At 36.3% G+C, this 19907-nt stretch overlaps 2 protein-coding genes across 7 annotated transcripts; one reads left to right on the forward strand and one right to left on the reverse strand.

Annotated features, from left to right (window-relative positions):
• Positions 1–256: 256 nt before the first annotated feature.
• Positions 257–7640, forward strand: LOC111324452 (pantothenate kinase 3). 3 transcript variants are annotated; one of them, XM_088752192.1, is made up of 8 exons: positions 257–635; positions 1061–1173; positions 2710–3065; positions 3856–4103; positions 5124–5300; positions 5549–5672; positions 6527–6652; positions 6980–7640. In XM_088752192.1, the coding sequence occupies exons 3-8, from the start codon at positions 2892–2894 to the stop codon at positions 7058–7060; spliced, it is 930 nt and encodes a 309-aa protein (XP_088608318.1). In that variant the 5' UTR covers positions 257–635; positions 1061–1173; positions 2710–2891; the 3' UTR covers positions 7061–7640. The 3 variants fall into 3 exon arrangements, with proteins under 3 accessions (XP_088608318.1, XP_022783745.2, XP_022783744.2); XM_022928010.2 differs by lacking the exon at positions 1061–1173; XM_022928009.2 differs by lacking the exons at positions 257–635; positions 1061–1173 and adding an exon at positions 1549–1702.
• On the reverse strand, positions 3504–19385 carry LOC111324451 (5'-nucleotidase domain-containing protein 1). Of its 4 annotated transcripts, XM_022928007.2 has the most exons (15): positions 19179–19383; positions 18967–19061; positions 14876–14947; positions 14578–14687; positions 13524–13609; positions 12739–12823; positions 11972–12146; positions 11212–11264; positions 10885–10929; positions 10422–10540; positions 9929–10051; positions 9363–9416; positions 8703–8925; positions 8187–8300; positions 3504–4155 (listed from the first exon to the last, which is right to left on the reverse strand). In XM_022928007.2, the coding sequence occupies exons 1-14, from the start codon at positions 19272–19274 to the stop codon at positions 8215–8217; spliced, it is 1422 nt and encodes a 473-aa protein (XP_022783742.2). In that variant the 5' UTR covers positions 19275–19383; the 3' UTR covers positions 3504–4155; positions 8187–8214. The 4 variants fall into 4 exon arrangements, with proteins under 4 accessions (XP_022783742.2, XP_088608292.1, XP_022783741.2 ...); XM_088752166.1 differs by lacking the exon at positions 8187–8300 and having other exon boundaries at positions 19179–19385; XM_022928006.2 differs by lacking the exon at positions 3504–4155 and having other exon boundaries at positions 7723–8300.
• Positions 19386–19907: the final 522 nt, after the last annotated feature.

Raw genomic sequence — 19907 nt, forward strand, 5'->3', positions numbered from 1 at the left:
ATTGAAGAGTCGTAATATCGTAAACTTATATCAAGGAATGTCTATGTTAAGGCTCAAAATAAATATAAACCTACCTCACTTGCTGTGTATAAGAAGGAGACAGTAAAGTAACAGTCAACGCAAAATCTACCAAATCGCCATTTAGAACCACAGAAACGACAATACACAGCAAGTGAGGTAGGTTTACATTTATTTTGAGCCTTAACATAGACATTCCTTGATATAAGTTTACGATTTTACGACTCTTCAATATTCTCCCATACATCTCTTTATATTTCGAACAAACGACCACACACGCCGTTTGTGTGGAGTTCCTGTGGCTGAGGTTCATGATCGCCGCATTCATGATCGCCGCGAACACTTGTACACTGTCACTTAAAACTTGTCACCCCAGATAAAGCAGTTGTGTGACTTTAGATGATAAGGTGGTCATTAGTGGACACGACTTATGGCCTTTGAAATGACGGAAAATAAGCGTGTTTTTTTACGGGGTACTTTCGAACCTTACAATGTGGTCATGTGTAAATCTCATGATGTGAAACGTGACACGATGCAACTGAGGAGCGTGACGTGTCTGACGTGAATAAAGTGAAGTCAGGCCAAAACGAAGTACCTGAGATCTGAAATGAGTAAAGGTTGGTCACAAATCACATTTATCTTTCGAAGACAACACGTTATTTGTATTATAAGCTTACAAGTCTCTTGTTTAAACTTCTTCAAGATTTAGCGTAATTTACTGTATAGGCTACAGTTGCAAGGTCAAAATTGCATAATCATTGACTGAACAAAGTTTTACCCAAGGCTTGTTGTCCTCATTTTACTGTAGGTGTGCATATATATGAGTGTGTGTGTGTGTGTGTGTGTGTGTGTGTGTGTGTGTGTGTGTGTGTGTGTGTGTGTGTGTGTGTGTGTGTGTGTACAAATGTGTATTAAAGTAGAATGTCGAGTTAAAAATTCCTGTGGGCTTCTAAGCTCTGGGCTGATAAGCTATTATAAATGTACCTCTACTATCTTCCAACGTAGACCTCTTAAGCTTTCATGCTTTGTTTATCCATTTCAGGTCTCGGGGGAATTTCGCAGCTTTGTCATTTGTAAATTGTGCCTACATAAACGGGAATAAGGCGAAAGTCGGAAAAACGCTTCTCCAGAGTATTATCACATTGGCTTAAATTGGTAAATAAACCATGATATAAACTTGAGAGGTCTATTGATGTAGACTTAGGGAAGATTTTATGAATTGAGGTTTTTAGTTAATTTAGCTAAGCATTTATTACTCTATATTTTGATGTGCAAAAGTGGCTGCCCACTTATGGAACCATTAATGTTATGGAAGAAAAAAAAATCTTTTAAGTTATGGGATCAGAACCTCTTATACTGGAGACCAAGTACCAAAAACATTAACTCAAAAAGGAGTAAAACTTGTAGTAATAAGGAAATAAATTAATTTGTATTCATTAGGGAAATCAATTAATATTTTATGAATTCTAGGCGAGTCTTGTTGTCATGGCTAAAATTACCGCATACACTGTATTATGTTTTTTCAAATTTTCTAACCTAACCCTAACCCTAACACCAAGTGCAAAAACTAGTGTGGTAGTGCATTAGGGAAACTGCTATGGCCTCTTAATTTCGCCCACAGCTGTAAGATATTTCTTTTGTTTACTGTAAGTCTCTTGAAGGTCTGACACTATGAGGAAACGCTGTAAGTATTATACTGTGCCTTTTTTTCCCATCTCACTAAAGGTGGCATTTCAGTTTCACTTGTCCTTAATCTTAAACAGTATCTGTTTTTTTTTTTAAATTTTACAATGAATATTAAGCTCAGTTAAAAATTTCTACCTTAGTTGAATCCTAATTTCCTTTTTATCCCAACCTTGGTATAAATATTTGACCTTGTATTAATTTTATTGCAAGATATACTGGCAAATGATACATTTCTTTCCCATATATCCCAATTTTACTTGATATCACTAGTGAATATGACTTGCTTCACATTTAATTTATTTAGTAATAATCTATCAAATATTGTTGCCTGCAAGCACAAGGTCTGAACATACACTGTAGCAGGGGACTAAATACATGTATTTCCCAACTAATACCTGGGAAGATCCCAGTGATATTAACCCCTTGTGTTATTTACAAATTTTCAAACCTTGCCTCAGATACTAGGAAGGTTTAATCTAATTGAAGATGGGAAACCATTTATGCCACAGTGTGTTTGGTCGAAAAGAAAACCAAGGTCCAAGTGACTGGCAAGTGACTGGTTTGCTTGGTTGAACTCAACTGAACAACTGAAAAAACCTAGATTATACATCTTAAATTAAATGATTTATGTAACAAACATTGCAATATTTCTTATGATATATGAATTTAAATAAAGCATTTGTGCAACAGTAAACATAAATAGCACGTGCATTGAACTTAATTATGAATTTTAATAAATAAATTTTCATCAGTGAAACATAGTCAAGGCTGTGGTCTAGCAGTGCCCAATTTTAGTTTTTTCATACAAAGCATATGCTGGGCACCCTGGATTTCACAGTTTCAGAGCACTGCAGGGCTCCATTCAATTTTCCTTAGAGCACTGCCTTGCACAGTGGAAGAAGAAATCAACTGTTTGTTGATAGAACCAGACCATATACTCTAACATTAAAAAGTCAACAAGCCACTCTGTCAAAAAAATATAGTATTAAATGTTTTTTCCCCTAGCTCAACTTCCCTGCTTTGGCGTGGATATCGGAGGAAGCTTGGTCAAATTAGTGTACTTTGAGCCCTGCAATTCACAAATAAACTGTAATGGACAAGACAAAGTTGGCTTGGAGGCAATACAAGATTTTATCAAGTCAAATGTAAATTATGGAGAAACAGGAGCTAGAGATGAAAGGTTGGCAATGGAAAATGTGGTTTTGGGAGGAAGAAGAGGACATTTGCATTTCATTAGATTTTCAACTGATGTGGTGGGAAAATTTCTTTTACTTGCTGAAGAATTAAATGCATCAGTCCTGAATGACAAGGTGTGTGCAACAGGTGGAGGAGCATTCAAATTTGAAAAGGATTTTAAAGAGGTATGTTTTTTACAGAAAGATGCTTTTAGTCTAGTCATGAGCATAGGAAAAATTAACAATTCCGAGTCGCCATGAGAAATTGAACCTCAGACCTTCAGATTCTATGCTCCAGTGCTCTTCCACTGAGCCGCAGCGACTATATGGTGATGTTCTTATTTGACACACGTTTTGCATACAGCAAAGAGTGCGGAATCCGAAGGTCTAAGATTCGATTCCTAATGGGGACTCAGAATTTTTCTCTGTCTTACACTTGTGACTAGACAAAAACATCTTTCTATTAATTTCTTTACTGAGCTCAAAACTTGCCATCTTTCTTATTCTTTAGGTTTGATTTTGTTTTCAGAAAGGTATTACTTTTTATAAAAAAACTACCTTAGGTACTCTACGTATCAGTTAAATGTTAAAAAGTAACACACATAAAAGTTTAACACCCTAACCTGAACAACTTCACTAAATTTATTATGCAAAGGCATGGTTACAGGGATGCTGTAAATTGTAATTTGGAAAGACACATTGCCAATTCATTTGTGCAATATCAGACATTCAAGCCACTCGCTAAAGTTACATTTGACCTGTTACATGAACTTGATCAGCTAAAAAATTGTTTGTTGCAGCATTAGTGTAGCCCTTAAGTGTTGAAAAACAGTTTTTCCAAAAAGAAATTGTTTTTCTTTTCTAATTTTTCTCAGAAGAAACACTCGACTAACATTAAAAGCTCCAGCTCTCATTATTAATCACTGAGTTTATTCTTCAAGCCAGCCTGAATTCTTTGAACATATAAACCTTGCAGATCCTGGGTGTACAACTTGTGAAGTATGACGAACTTGAGTGTCTCATTCATGGCATACACTTTATCAACTCTTCCTGCCTAAATGAATGCTATTACTGGAACAACCTGCACTGTTTAGAGAAGTCTGAAAAAGTACCATATAACTTTGACTTGAATCCTTATCCCTATCTTGTGGTAAACATTGGTTCTGGAGTCAGTATTTTGTCAGTAGAGTCTGCAGAAAAGTTTTCAAGGATAAGTGGTACCAGGTAAAGTTTTAGAATTAGCTGCATGTTGTTTCTCTGTGACTGCAGTCAGCTCCTGCAAAATGGCATTTTTTAAAAATCAAATTATAATATATAATGCAATGGTGTATGATGCAAAATTTGCATTATACACCATTGTGTTATTTATTAAAAATTTTATTTTATCATCTGTAGTATAATATTGACAACAGATTGTTGTCAAGATTGTGGTCTCTAGGGTTCTCAATTAGTCACTGACAGGTAGTGGATGGCTAGCTACATGGAGTAGACAACTAAAACTTTGAGAGTTTCCTCATGGGGTCTTGGCGTGCTCCCTCACAAAATATTATTTTTCAAATGTAGAGGCTCTGAAATGCTATTTCATGTATTGTGTTGGAGGTATGTTTAAACAAATATGGCTGTTGGTTGGCTAGATAAGCATGCAGAAGGTACAGATTGGATGACTGTTGAACTAGTGAGTCAATGTAAATTAAAGCATGTTGAATATGTTTTTGTAAAATGCAAAAGTGGCTTTCAATAAAGTTGTCTATTCATGAATTTCTTTGTAGCTGCAGTGACTTGTTGTAATTAGTTTTAACAGTTTACTGTTCACTGATACTTGTTATTAAAGGAGGCAGCTCAGAAGTCAAGGAAGTCAGCTTTTTAGTCAGCAGCCAGCACTTATTGAGAACCCTTGGTTTAAAACTTGCAGCAGCAGTAATTAACCCTTAAACTCTCAGATGTGATTAACATGTATTCATACATTTTCCAGCAAACAGGTAATCAGAATACTCAAACCTATTGGGTAGAAGTTGTTATCTTGATCTAACACCAAATTCTCTAAGATGAACTGTAAACAAATGTGTAGCAGCTGGAGGGGAGAATTAACAATCAGATCTTGGGAAGTGGATCGAGGCTTAAAGGACAGCATTGATATATTAGAGAATTGGTCAGAGGCATGTTAGGTGTAAATTATTGATGAAAGATAACTTTGTTCTTGACCATTAGATCTATGGTTAACTTCTTTCACTTTTTGTCCTTTAGTCTTGGAGGTGGAACATTTCTTGGCCTTTGTTACTTGTTAACTGGCTGCTCGTCATTTGATGAAGCTCTTTCCATGGCAGAGGAGGGTGACAGCACAAAAGTTGATAAATTGGTTCGAGATATCTATGGTGGGGATTATTCTAAGTTTGGTTTACCAGGAGATACAGTTGCAAGCAGGTATATCTCTCGTGAATAAGACTATGCGAGTAAGAATTTAGAAAGTGTTAACACTTGTTGAAATTCTCATAACCAATTTACAATGAAATATGTTGCAGCCAGAGGGGAGAATTGACTGTTAGATCTTGGGAGTTAAAGGGTTGATAATTAAAATCATTTTGTTTTCAATAAGTGGTGATAAGTCTGACTTACAAATTAATAATTATTATTTATCATTTTATTTAAATGTGAAATTTTGTGTTATCAAGTTTTGGGAAGATGTGCTGTGAACAGAACAGATCTGCAGTCAGCAAAAATGATTTAGCAAGAGCCATGCTTGTCACCATAACTAACAACATTGGTTCAATTGCAAGAATGTGTGCTGTCAATCATGTGAGTGCTGTAATGTAAAAAAGTGTCATCATCTGTGTCATAGACCAACTGCAGGGGCGTAGCCAGGATTTCTAGGAGAGGGTTCCAAATTGGTTCCAACGAAAACGGTTCTAAAATCCTTACATTACGTACGTACAAGACTTGGTGTTTACACTATGCAAACAGAAGACGCCTTGGTTGCCGTTGAGCGAACATGTTTATCACTTCCTCAATATTTATATCTTGGTGGTAATTGATGTTCATCAACACCAGCCCAGACTCTCGCTCGCTTCACATGGTTGACCTCAGGTATGTTTTTAACCTTGGAGTGTACTGAATGAGCGCTCACATTCAGCTGACGTTATCGGCAACGTGCACAAAATGTGGATCAAGGTGTGGATGTAAGGAAAGAACACTCGATCACATGTTGTGAGTGTGTGAATGGCACTGGTAGGAAGGTCGGCGTCCTCAGTGCTGCACCACTTTCTCTTCCATCACAGGAGCTCGACATCAAAATGACATGAGGAGAAGGAAGGTCGTTCTCATAAAACTCTAGCGCTGCTCCAATGTCAGGATTTCTGTCCCTGACGGCTACCTGCTCAGGAAGAAGATTAAAGAGGCTGAACAAGACAGCATCGTTAGTAGGATTGAAGTGTGTTTTCGTCTCTGATTTTAGATGGTCTAGAAGGGGAATAGTAACTGCCCTCTTGTGGGGGGGTTCTGGAACCCCTGGAACCCTCCCCTGGCTACACCCCTGAACTGTGACAGTTTAAAGTAGTATAAGATCTAGAGACAAAGTGAAGGTGGTGAACAGCCTCTTGGGTGCCTTACTACTTATGACTCACAATATTAAATTCTGTTCATAACAATTTCAGAAGGTAGAATGTGTGGTATTTGTGGGCAACTTCCTTCGCTGTAACACAATAGCCATGAAGCTGCTTGCTTATGCAATGGATTATTGGTCCAAAGGAATGATGAAAGCTCTATTTCTAGTGCATGAGGTAGGCATATTGATGTTGCCTTTATGAAAAATATGAAAATAAGAAACCTCTACAGGATGGGTCCAGGATTTTTCTTTAGGAGGGGTTGCACCACAAAGAAATGATGTAATGAAGAACAAGGCCTTTGAATACGAAATAACAATGTGAATTGCTGCGAATACTTGGCAGATTTTGTATAACTGTGAGGTTATAATTATTAGAAAGCTGCAGGTCATCTCAGTGGGTGGGGGTTTACACCTCCATCTCCCCTCCCCTAAATCTACCCTTGCTCAATTAATTTTAGGTTTACATGTGTTCTGGTAACTAATTTTGAATTATTGTTCGTAGGGTTATTTTGGAGCTGTTGGTGCTTTGCTTGAACTGAAGACAAGAATGAAAGACAACAAAGATAGCCAAGTGACTAATTGAATTGATCTTGATAGTATAAATTTTAGTAACATTCATCATTCATCCACTGACTTATTTTATGTATTAAGCATAATACAAGGGATAATTATTAAGAAGAAAAGTAAATTATAATTTTATTTAATAATTTCTTGAAAAGAGTTTTTCTATAATAATTAAAGTTTGGTTGATAAAGAAAAAACAGGATTAGAGGATGTGGATTAAAAATTGATCATCATGGTACTGAAAAGTAAGGTTTCTAGAATTTTCCTCAAAGGACCTCAATTGGTAATTTTCAACTTTGTAGAGGACTTTTTCACATGTAGTGACCACTCTCCGTGGCTTATTTACTCAAAGCTGGTGTATTAGAGTTCTTATTTAAGTGAAGTACAGTTCTATTGTCAAGCAAGAAAATACATTCTTTTATGCGTAAAGTGGGATCCAAAATGAGAATGTTGTAATTATATCTTTAAGTTTACACTTGTGACACAAATATTATATTTTTCTAGTCTGATTATTTATGGTGCACTATTTGAAAATTGGGACAATGCTGTAACTGCATTAAAAATTGATATAAAACACCTTGTGAGGTAATTCAGTCACAGTGAAGAGTAAGTGTCATTGTATGTCCCTGGGAGTGTGTTGGTTGTGGTATGTGAAGTTCCTTCAACATTTATGACAACAAGTGCACTCCATAGGTCATTTATTGACAAGTTCATTTTGAATTTGTCCTTTTTTCCTACGCATACCATGAACACTTTTAGTCACTTTGCATCCCTGGCTTTGACTTCTGATTGGTACAGAAAGATGTCAAATAATTTTTCATTTTTTAATTATGTTGATTCCAGCCTTAACATCAAAGCACAGGCGTCCTAAGCTCACATCTTGAGAAGAAGTGAGCATGAAAGTGTCAGCATTGTGCGACACGGTGTTATGTAAGTGAGGAACTGCTGAGAATTTGAACATGCTATAAGGAATAGTATGGGGACTGAAATATGGTCAATTTACACCACTAAATATTTGGAAATATGAACATTTTACACATACATTGCAAATAGTAAAGGCAAAGCAAGCCCAAAACAGCAGAGATTGCCAGAAACTACAATGGACACATGAGGAGTGAGTACACGATTGAGAATTACATGCATACCAAAGGTTAAGAAACATTAATCCTTTTGTCATGAATGAAGTGACTTTGGACTTCCAGGATAGAAACCTCCCTTTGAGGGACTGAAGGCTTCAAATGTATAGTCCAGAGGCAGTTCTAAGGAAACAAACAAAAAAATTGTAATTATAGCAGTATTTGACAATGTGTTCTTGAAGCTTGGCCATACATCATCACAAAGCTATTGTTTGCAGGTAAGCTACACATAACCTCATAAATTAGTTATGAGAATTTGGTGTTGGATTGAGATAACAACTATTATGTTTGAGTATTCTCATAACCAGTTTGCTGGTTAATGTATGGATATCACAGAAGGGTTAGGTGTTCATGTATTTTGGAATTTAAAGGGTTAAATTTTTAGTCTACCTTTCTCAGGTTTATAATTTGAAATATGTGTATTTGCTTTTCATCTTCTGTTAGAACTACTGTTAACAGTTTCAAATGGTCTGCAAAGTATGACTGAATGTAAAAAGAAAAGCAGAGAACACAAATCACACTAACCTGTAATGAAGTCTAGCCGTGGAATTACAAAAGTGCTATATTTCTGTATCAAATTTCCACAGAAAGTGTTCATTTCTTTCCTTCCAAATTTTTTCTCAAGGCCATGATCTCTATCTGCTTTACAGTCAGTAACTTTATCTTGACATGTATCAGCATGCACAAAGAATGAACCCCACTGGTTTGACAACAGAACCTCTTCCTTGCAGCTTTCAATCTCCAAGTCCTATTGGGGGATACAGACACTGAAATGTCATACATCTGTACCTCACAACATTCTTAGGGAGCAAAGTCTATTGACTCTGCTCTGGTCTGTACACCTACTGTAACAGTGCCTGGCAAAAGTAGATGGCACACCTCCCCTTATTATGCGGTCAACAACGCTCCAATCAACATAATAAACTGAAATCTTTTAATTTATCTCTAATAATTTTACCATACAGTCTCTCCTTTCCCCCAACTCAAGTTGTCTGTCTAAGCACTTTGTCAGCACCAGACAACATTGAAGTGGGTGAGAGGGAGCCAGATAAATAAAAGTTGTAGAAAAAATTCGAAAGGTAAAGTAGAACGTTCTAAGACTTTTGTCACCCAATATAGTTCAAGGCTTTATCAAATTTCAGCCAAAAAATATTATTTAATAGTGGCTTTTACTATTCAACTTACACGCACTAACAGTCTTGCTTTCTTGGAATTTGGACCATCTTCAAGAAAATTCTCCTGATGCAGACATTTTCAAAACAACAACAATCACTCTTTTGAAACTTGTACATACATGTTATTGAATTTGTTTTACGTATGGCAGAAACCTTGGCTTGTACTGAGAATGTAACAAGTTAAAGTGACAATACCATAAGAACTCATAAGTGTAGCTGTTGAACTTAAAACTTCACTGCTTTTTTACAGAACAGATTGGTGAGTTAAGCTAAGCTGTATAAAGTTAGTTGCAATGAACATCAGCTAACCTATCTCTTCTGTGAAATCACTGCATTTTCTGGCAAGGATCAATACAAAGAAGCAGGCCACAACAGTCAAATTCACTGACTTAAAATTTAGTTTTCCAGGTTGGTGACTGAGAAATACCTGGCAGAGTGCTACAAATATAATTAATGCATATTTATTTGAAACCTATAAATCACATGTACCAGTAAGCCATTACAGAACTAGCCTAAACTAAAAACTCTTTCAATCAGCAACTATTTTTTGCATCCTGAAGCAGGATAAAAAAATACCTGATCTTGACATATAACCATTCCTTCAGATTCCATCTCTTCTAGCACAGTGACAACATTCCAATCACCAAAGACCACTGATGGATACATATCTGATCTGATGCTGTCTCCAAAATACAAGACCTATAGGTGTTGTATAAAAGAGTGACAAAAAGGGTGATATACCAACTGTCATCAATTTTGCAACAAAGTGAATTGGCAATGACAATTTTCTTCAAATCAAGCATGTTTTCACAGATTGATAGAAAGTGAATTCACTGTCGGTGTAGTGAGATGTGTTTCAGAAAGAGACTTCAGAAGCACCTTTGAGGAGATTTTGTTGCACCATTATTAAATATAATTCTGCCACGGGTCACTGGTTTTGGAGCTTCATTACTTCAATTCGGAACTTGGGAACATGTTATTTTGGTTGTCTTATGAAGTTTGATATCAGTAAGCTTAAGCTAAATGTACATGTACAACTACAGCTACTGTTAGTAGTAATTACAATCACCTTTGGCTTATCCTGGTTTGTCTGCTTTTGCAGAAATATGGTTAAATCCTTGTGATTGCCTTTACTGTACATCTTGTTTTCTTGTAGCTCTTGAACAGGGCAAACTTCCTTTTCACCATCTAAGAGCACCGTTCCAGAAATTAAGAAACAATACAGTGACTAGGATAAACATGATATTTTTTAAAAAAAATAAACAGACCCTGAGCCCAAAATTTTCAAAATCACCATTCAGCAACCTAACATAACAAAATAGTTGCTTAATTGGGATAAAACTTAATTTAATAAAAAGGAATTAATCCTGGACATTTCATTTTTAAGCAACAAGTAACAATGGTTGTTTCATGCAAATTACTATCAAGTGGCTTTGATTGGCCTCAAACCGCCAGTCTGTCTATGAGTCTGTCAAGTAAGGTTCAATGTTAAAACCAAACACTCAAAAAAGTTATTAATGAAAACATCTTACCAAGTTCATGGAACTTGACGAGTGGCTCTTCTGACTTGAAAAATCCTTTTTAAGTAAAAAAAAAAAAAAATTATTTAATGTACTGAAAAATAAAATAATAAACACATTGTAAGAACAAAAAGAAACATTTAACATGCTTCTGTAATTGTACAATGTAACACAGTAAACTCTCAGGTAACAGAATAATGGTAAAACTTAATGGAAGCAACTTCTCTTTCCCTCCACAACTAAGACAAGTAAAAGAACATGTAAAAAACTAATCACAACTTACTGGAGATAAAATATACAGTGCTAATATAATTATATATAATGTTGACAAAAATAAACCTGGTTTGCCTGCAGCACACACAACCATGTCAAACATCTCTGGCCAGTGCTCTCTGAAACAGAATATTTTGTAAGATCAGAGGAACAATTTTATACTTATAAATTAATAAATTCTCATTTATGATTAAATAGTGTTGTGAGTGGAGAACAACACAGGAGAAATTCAGTGTGAAAAGGAAAGGCTGTTTTGAAGCAATAAATTACTATCTAATGAAAAAACTAAGTTGATTACATTACTTTAATTTGTCAGGAACAAAGTACAATAAACCCAAAACAAACAAACAAACATTTAAAAAGTTAACTAAACCAGGTGTATATTAAATACAATTAGAGATTGCGTCCTCCCCATGCCCCATGTGCAAGCATCAGAAATGTCAACAGGCAAAACAAACAGTTTCATAAATTATTATAATTGTTATCTTGAAGGTGTATCAAAACAGTGTAAGACAACACAGTTTTATACAATGGACTCTAGGGTTTCCAGCAATTATGCCCATAATACCAACAGGCCTTCTACACCTGAAAAAGAAGTTGACAGATAATATTTTCTTGGAAAAAAGAAAAAAAAAAAGATTTTTTGAGTGAGATTTATCCCGTTTCCTTTCAAATTAATTATTTTCTAAAAATTGGCTCAGTTCTTAGCCACATACAGCACAAATCAAATGGCATACTTTTGTTAAAATCTGTCAGAGCCAATGGAGTATAAATTAGAATAATGAATAATTTGAGAATTTTGGCAAACTGTTTTTGATCCACTTACCCTACTGCATAATTCATAAGGAGATTTGTATAATCTATGTCTGAATTTGTAAGAAGGAACACTGTTTGTTGTGTCTCTTTCATTGACTTGATCCAGTTAATAATTTTCTGGGTTGAAGGTTTTACAAACTTGGATATATCTCTCTTCAGGTTGTAAAAGTACTGTTCTTGTTTGTCTGAAAAGAAAGGAGAACAAATTCAGATGTCTCTGAATGACCACAACTTTAACCCTTAAACTCTCTTAAGTGATTAACATGTAACTTCTCCCTTAAATATTCATACATTATCCAGCAAACAGATGATGAGAATACTAAAACTTATCAGGTAGAAGTTGTTATCTTGATTTAGCACCAAATTCTCACAACTAGTTTACAATGAAATGTGTGGCAGCTAGAGGGGAGAATTAACATTCAGATCTTGGGAGTTAAAGGATTATTTTACACAATCCTTCCTTTGGGGTATTTGTGACAATAAAATGTTGCTATGAAGAAATTTAGTTCCGCAAAACTGTTGACACAAGGGTATTTACTGAAATCTTGAAACACTTCATACTATTGACTTTTAGTCACCTTCTGCGTGATCACCTACAGGTATAAGTTTCAACCAAAAACAGGTCTATCCTAATGAATTGCTTTCAATTCACTAGTTCATTAAAGTAACTTTGTGGCAAAAGATGCAGGCCACTAGATAATAATTATACATAGCAATTATTTATTCATGGGTTGAGTACCTCGATCTTAAAAATAGTAATTCATTGAAATAACTCACCAATTTTAAATGATGATGGATTAAAAATTATCCGTAAAGAGGATATTATATCAGGCCAAAAACTATACTCTTTTGGTTTTCCAAACTAACAGAAGAGAAATGGAGACTAGTAAATAAAGATAATGTCACATATCACTTTCAATGTCAAATTAAACTGAGTGTTGAAAAAGAGACAAAATGATCAACATTTTACAAACATTTAAATAATTAAATATGCTTTTGGTAAACTGTGAAAACAATAAAATTTACAAAATGATAATCAAATGTACAAATAATTTAGTTTGACTCTGTAATATATCAAACATGAGAGGTAGCACTTGACCCTTGTTTTTAACTAGAAAAGAGTTGAATAAAAAAACATCACCATATAAGAACCTATAACATATGACATTTCAGAGTCAGGCTGCTGTATAATGGTTCTAATTCTTTGCAGTAGTCTTTTTAAACTTGAAACCGATAAGGTTTTTAAACAAATAATAAGTCTTTTTTCCAGCCTTTGACTGTAATACCATCCACAAATATCTTGTTTATTAGGATACCATTTCTTTAACAACACTGCTCTGTATAAGTCTGAACATTGACATTCTGAACATCACAACTTGGAATGTTTCCTTCATCAGAGGGGTGATTCAAACTGTCCCTCTTTGCCAGGCTAAACAGGTACTTAACATGTTCATCAACACAAAGTGAATTTTTAGAGTATGCATGTGGTTCTAAAGACAACTCTATTAATGCTAATAAAATATATTAATAGATTTCTTAAATATTAACAAAATCTAATTTACCTTTTTGTCAATTGTGTCAACGATACGAGCGCATATAACCATCACTGGAAGATCAAAGTAATTTTCAAACACTCTGAATATGTTGGCTGAAAAGAAATGACTCAAGTTAATAAATTAGTATTTTTGGAAGACACTGATTGCTAAGATTTCTACTCTTTAAAAACTACAGAACTGCACTGACAATCTTTATTCATATTCTCCAATCCTTGACATTTCCTATGGTACTGACAAAGACAAATTGTTAAATAATCAAAAGCTTCCCATTTTAAATAAGTTGGTGATCTTTTTCTTTTTTCTCATGACCTTGAAGTTTGATATAGCAGTGATGCTATAAGGAGAAATTAGATCCCATGCAGTCAATCTTAGATGGTAAAAGATTAATATCAAAATATGAACACTATACATGTGAGGAATTGATATAATATAAGGGAGTATTGAATTCCCACACTTTTGACATTGACTGTCATTCATACTTTCCTGCTATCTACAAATTAGCGACATTTTGTACCAATGAACTATCACTCATAGTGTTCATAGCCCAACACTCTGAAAATTAAAACTCTATAATCTTGTGAGGGTCAGAGCACTAAAACTTACATTTTGCTCGAATATATATCACATACCTGAGATTACACGTACACACTTTGTTTTCAGTCTTTTCCATTTCATTTTTAATTTCCCGTCAAAAATTTGAGTCAGCAAATGTTGATTTAAATATGGATATTTCTCAGACTCTAAGCCCCTAGAGGTATGTTCTGTTTTATGTTGTTCACTGCATGAGATAATGGGCAGTGCTAAAAACAAATCTCTTGGTAAATTATGCACATACAAAGTCATGTTTTTGTGAGTTTGTTTAACCATTACTGGCTAGTGAGCCCAAATGCAATCAGGAGAAAGTGACAGACTACAGTTCATTCTGACAAGAGGCAAACTATTTCTCCACACAGTAATTATAGTGCAACCAAAGACTTATATTTGATCCTTCTGGTAGCTAGTACAGCAATTTTACCAATTGGTTTCATTAAAAACAAGATTGATACACATTTTAACATACAATGCTGAATAGGATTTTCTTTCAGGTTGCTAAACTTTGGCCATATTTGTTCTTCCCCATAATAATCAGTAATCTCTTTCCTTGTTAACTGCTGAGTACCATGTGAAGCCCTGAGATAAAGAAACATTGATTAATATAACATCTTTTTAGAGTCGCATCATAATGTATTCTAAAACTTGTTCTAGTGGCCAGTGATACATATATGTCACTAACATGTTTGCATCACATTTCACTAATCCCATTTCATACATTAATTTTGTCTCATATAGTTAAGAACATTACTGTAACTCTTACCCACCTTAAAATAATGCCATCTACTCCAAGTTTTAAAATATTTCCCTTTATGGTATCCAGGACCAAACCTTTCAAGCTGAAAAATTGATGAAATACAGCCAACCATGTTGGTAGTTAAATGATATGTTTCATTACAAGTCTACTTATTAATAAGCAGACTGTAATCCAACTTTAATTTACCAGTACACAACATACTCTGAGGTCAGTTGCCAAAGAAAGATACCATTAGGTTGAGAATGACAGACATCACTTTTCAAGAATCATTTAATTGTTGAGAGATTCCTGATAAAAGGGAACAAGTAGAAAACCTGATGGAAAGAGTAAAACATATGTAACTAATGTAATTTTTAATCAAAATATTATTGGAGCTGTTAATCCTTTAGTTCTTGTCAGACACTTTCTTGAGCTGAACTTCATTACATAAACACAATAATATTCATATTTACTTCAAAAGTACCAGCTGGTACAGGTTGGATACAACATAAAAGATAATGCTGGAAATTTAGATTTTGGGAGACTATTATGGTACATGAATGTCCTTGTTTTTGTTGCCGAGAACAGTTTCCATTCTCCTACCAAGGAAAATAGAAACAGATGGCTGCATTGATAGGGTTTATTTTGGGAGGTAGAGTAGAGGAGCAACCCTTCTTCTCCCAGTAAATCCAAAATTGGTAATTATACCACATACAATATAGTTTATTATTACATCAAGTCAAAACTTATTCAGACAAAAATAAGTGAACAGAATTCAACTGCGTGTAACATATTTCCTTTAAATACTGGTGCAATAATTTCTCCCGAAGAGAAACAAAACTCACAAGAGTTGTCTACTTGATTAGACTGCCATGCATCTTGCAAAGCAATTTTGTTACATTTTCAAGACTGTAAGACTAAGGCACTGACACAGGTATATCGGTTGATAGTTGGACAGTCAATGGGTGACAGTGTATCGTTGACAGATAGTTGGCCGGTCACCAACAATACTCACTGACGGACAGTAATGGGATGTCTTAACATCCCAGCAATCAGCTCATATCTCAACCAAGACAAAAGCTAACATTTATTAGTCAATTATCCACTGATTATCAGCTGACTGTCAATCAACCCTTGGTGATCTGTCAGTCAACTACACAAGTAGACCACCCTATGAGAGTCCACAAGAAAGACAAACAGTAGAAATATAAAGAAACAGATAGCAAACTCAGTCAATTTTGAACAACCCACTTCCTTTAGATTCCTTTGGTCTACAAGTCAAGCAGCAGTCTTAGTGAGAAGGCCGCATGCGTGACTGAGCAACAATTAGTATGCCTTTCTTGTCAACACCCTTTCTGCAAGCACAAGGAAACTTGTCTTAAACAGATACCTGAAGAAAAATTTGCATATTTATCCTTCAGACAGTTTTTCCATCCAATACAGATTGTGGTAAATGGAGAAATGACTACAACCTTGACTTAGCGGTCAGCATGGCGCGAAGTCGAGCTTGTCCTTGCTCCCGACTATTTTTTATTTTTCTAGCGCTTACTTTATCGTATGTGAGTGAAAATACACTGAAAGGCTTTTGGAATGGTCCAAAACACACCAGGTCAAAATCTGTTGGCGACACAGGAGGAATGCCATCACTGAATAAGTAAGCCTGCCTTTGGAAGCATGTTCGCCATCTTGGATCCTTCCCTCGGGGTAAAGGATACTTTGCTTTAAGAGTCAACTACCACTCAAATTCGAACTGCAGTTTTCACCTAATTCGTCTGATTGTTAGTGGTGAAATCAGTGTTAATCTAGGACCCGAAAAGTGCACTGTTTGCCTCAAAACTGTTGCTCGAAACCATCGAGCGTTGAGCCGTGACCACTGCGACTCATGGTGCCACATGAAGTGTGGTGATGTTACTCCAAAGCAGTACAGAGAATTCCAACAGATGGATGACTTTAGCTGGATCTGTCCACCCTGCTTATCATCAGTTCTTCCATTCTCAAATACAACATTGAACTCTACGATTAATACCTCTATTGATTCCTTCCTGGACTCTATGGACGAACCTCAAGTGGATGAAATAGCCAATTACAAGACGAACATTCTGTCCTATTATAAGTACAACATGTCTATCGCCCACCTAAACATTAATAGCATCTGGAACAAGATTGATGAAGTTAAATTATTACTAAATGAAGGCCTATTTCACATCCTCGCCATCTCGGAAACCAAGCTAGACTCTACATATAATAACTCTCTCCTGCAACACCCACATTATAGGATGCTGAGGCGGGATTGGAAAAAGGGAGGTGGTGGCCTGTTGCTGTACATCAAGAACAGTGTGTCTGCATATAGGAGATCAAAACTGGAACCATCAGGTATGGAGTCTATATGTATCGAAGTAAAGGGCCATAACAACTCAAGATTCATTGTCCTAGTATGCTACAGGTCTCCAACTATAAACAAGCCAAGTGATTTTCTTCCATCATTATATTCTACTGCTGAAACTTTGTACAACATCAGAAATGAGCTGCTCATCATTGGTGATTTGAATTTTAACATGCTTGCTGCTGGAAATTCTGAACCAGATCCTCACCTGTCTGAGTTTTGTAACTGTTTTTGTATGACTAATACAATTACTGAACCTACTCGCACAACTAACTGCTCTATGTCACTGATTGATCTCATCCTTACTAGTAACCCGGAACGTTTTGCTTTAAGTGGAACAATGAAACTAGGCCTCAGTGACCATGACTTGATCTACACTATTCGTAAGCAGAAAATTGCTCGACCTCCACCAAAAGTCATTGAATACCAGAGTATGAAGGGATTCGATAGAGATAGTTATGTAGCGGATCTTGGCAAGATCCCCTGGGATTCAGCCTACATATATGATGACACTGATGATATTTATGAGCACTGGCATCGTCTGTTTATTACGGTACCATTGTTGATCAGCATTTGCCTTTCAAAAAGAAATACATCAGAGGCGATCAACTGCCCTGGATTACTCCCGAAATCTCTTCTGCAATCTCCAGGCATAACATACTTTTCAGGAAATTTAAGAGAAATGCTACTGATGACAACTGGAATCAATATAAGAAGCAGAGAAACCTTGCAGTAAATGGTTTGAACCCGGGGGTAACATGTGAAGGTGTAGTCTGATCGTCCGGGTGAGTGTAGTCCTGAGAAGGACTGTTGTCGGTGGCAGTGACTGACGTTTCGACAACCTGTGCGGAAGTCATCATCAGAGTCAAGTGAGTGATTGTTGTCAGTAGAATGTTCTTATTCCAGTTCGTGTGAAATGATCGGTTGGTTTTGCCGTGATGTTATTGGCTGTAAGACTCAAGTGACGTAAGTCGTTCGTGATTGGTCTGTTTCGGTCTGTTGGTAAAGCTAGGTTGTTCTTTTTCGGTCGTTTGTGATGTTTATGTCGTGAATGAGTCGTTTGTATGGGGCGGGTAGTTGTTGACATCTGTTTAGGGGAGTCTGTTCTAAGTTAGTAAACCAGCTTTCCAGAGTCAGTCGTTGAAAATAGTCAGTGCTGTAGGTTAGGCATTGCGCAGAGTCCCAGTCAATGTTGTGGTTGGTAAGTCGATGGTGTTCAGCAATGTGATTGCTGACATCACCTTTCCTCGTCGCCCGTCTGTGTTCAGTCAGTCTTGTTGTGAGGTTTCTGCCAGTCTCACCGATGTAGGAGGCTTGGCAGTCGGAACAATTGATCTTATAAATCGTTCCCTGTCTGTTCCTCGGTTCGTCTTTGTCTTTAACGTTGGTTAGTAAGTGACGTAGTGTGGTGATGGGTTTGTGGGCGACGCGGATATTGAAGGGTAGTAAGATGCGCGAGATGTTTTCAGACATACCTTTTATGTACGGTATGGTTGCTGTAGTCGTAGGGGTTGCGGTGTCGTTTGTTTCGGTAGTCGGTAGTCGGTACTCACCGACCCACTACCACTACCGAAACAAAAAGAAGTCGGAGACACGAGGACGTACATCTGACCGCGGTTTTCTTTTCATCAACGCTTCGCCATATTTGTGATAATGAAATACTCAGTTTATACGCGTTTATGTTTTTTAAATCACAGGCGTAAGTTACAAATGGAAGGCCATTGCGATCTAACACGTACCAGAAATCCTTGAAATCTTCAAAGTTATCCTCCAGCAAGCTACAATCGTACCCCTTTTCTTTCACTAAGACTTGCGCAAAACAACTGTATATCATCTACAACAAGAGGACTGTCTTAGTTGTCAACTAAATATACAATAAGTACTTGAAGCCAAGCTAGTTGAGACCCATACAAATCGAGTACCTCATTCGACTATCAACTCGATGACTTACCGGATAAAGATTATCAAGTCTGTACTGAATGAACGTGTGATCAAGATCAAAGCCGATGCAGTCGTAATCTTTGAGACGAGCCATATCATAGATCATGGGTACGTCGTGTCCTTTGAATGTTGTATGTATCCAACTATGATGTAAGCTATCGCACTTTGTATGTAACGCGCCATATGCGCCCTCGTTGGGAAATTCTTTTCCAGATCTCCTCTTCTCTCAACTCATCTGTTACCACCCCTTCCCCTCCCAAAACGGTCATCTTTCCTTTCATTCCCTTGGGAGGAGGAGGAAACTATTTTTTCCTTCTTTTCATTGAATGTTGAAAATTATAGCTTGTTTGTTAGTTTTGACAAGCTATATTGTGCTTAAAATCAATTCTCTGGTCATAATTTTCGAACCACTTCACTTTGTAATATCATTAATTTTTTTTAGCTCATTCATGTGAAGGACTGTAAATAAGGTTTTGGGGTGGATCAAATGTGGACAGAAGTTGTGGATGGAAATGACTCTTTGTTGAGAGGTCCAGGTTTTAAGACCTGGCTGGATCAATACGTGTTGTGTTCTTGGGCAAAATACCTTACCCTCACAATGCCTTATTCCACCCAGGAGTACAAAAGGGTACTAACAAATTGTCAGGGAAACTTGATGAAATACAGGTGGGTAATGTTAGGATGAACTAGCATCCCACCCAGGGAGGGAGTAGTTATATTCCTCGTGGCTTCATGCTAG

Source organism: Stylophora pistillata, chromosome 1, assembly GCF_964205215.1.
Source record: "Stylophora pistillata chromosome 1, jaStyPist1.2, whole genome shotgun sequence".
Classification (NCBI taxonomy): domain Eukaryota; kingdom Metazoa; phylum Cnidaria; class Anthozoa; order Scleractinia; family Pocilloporidae; genus Stylophora; species Stylophora pistillata.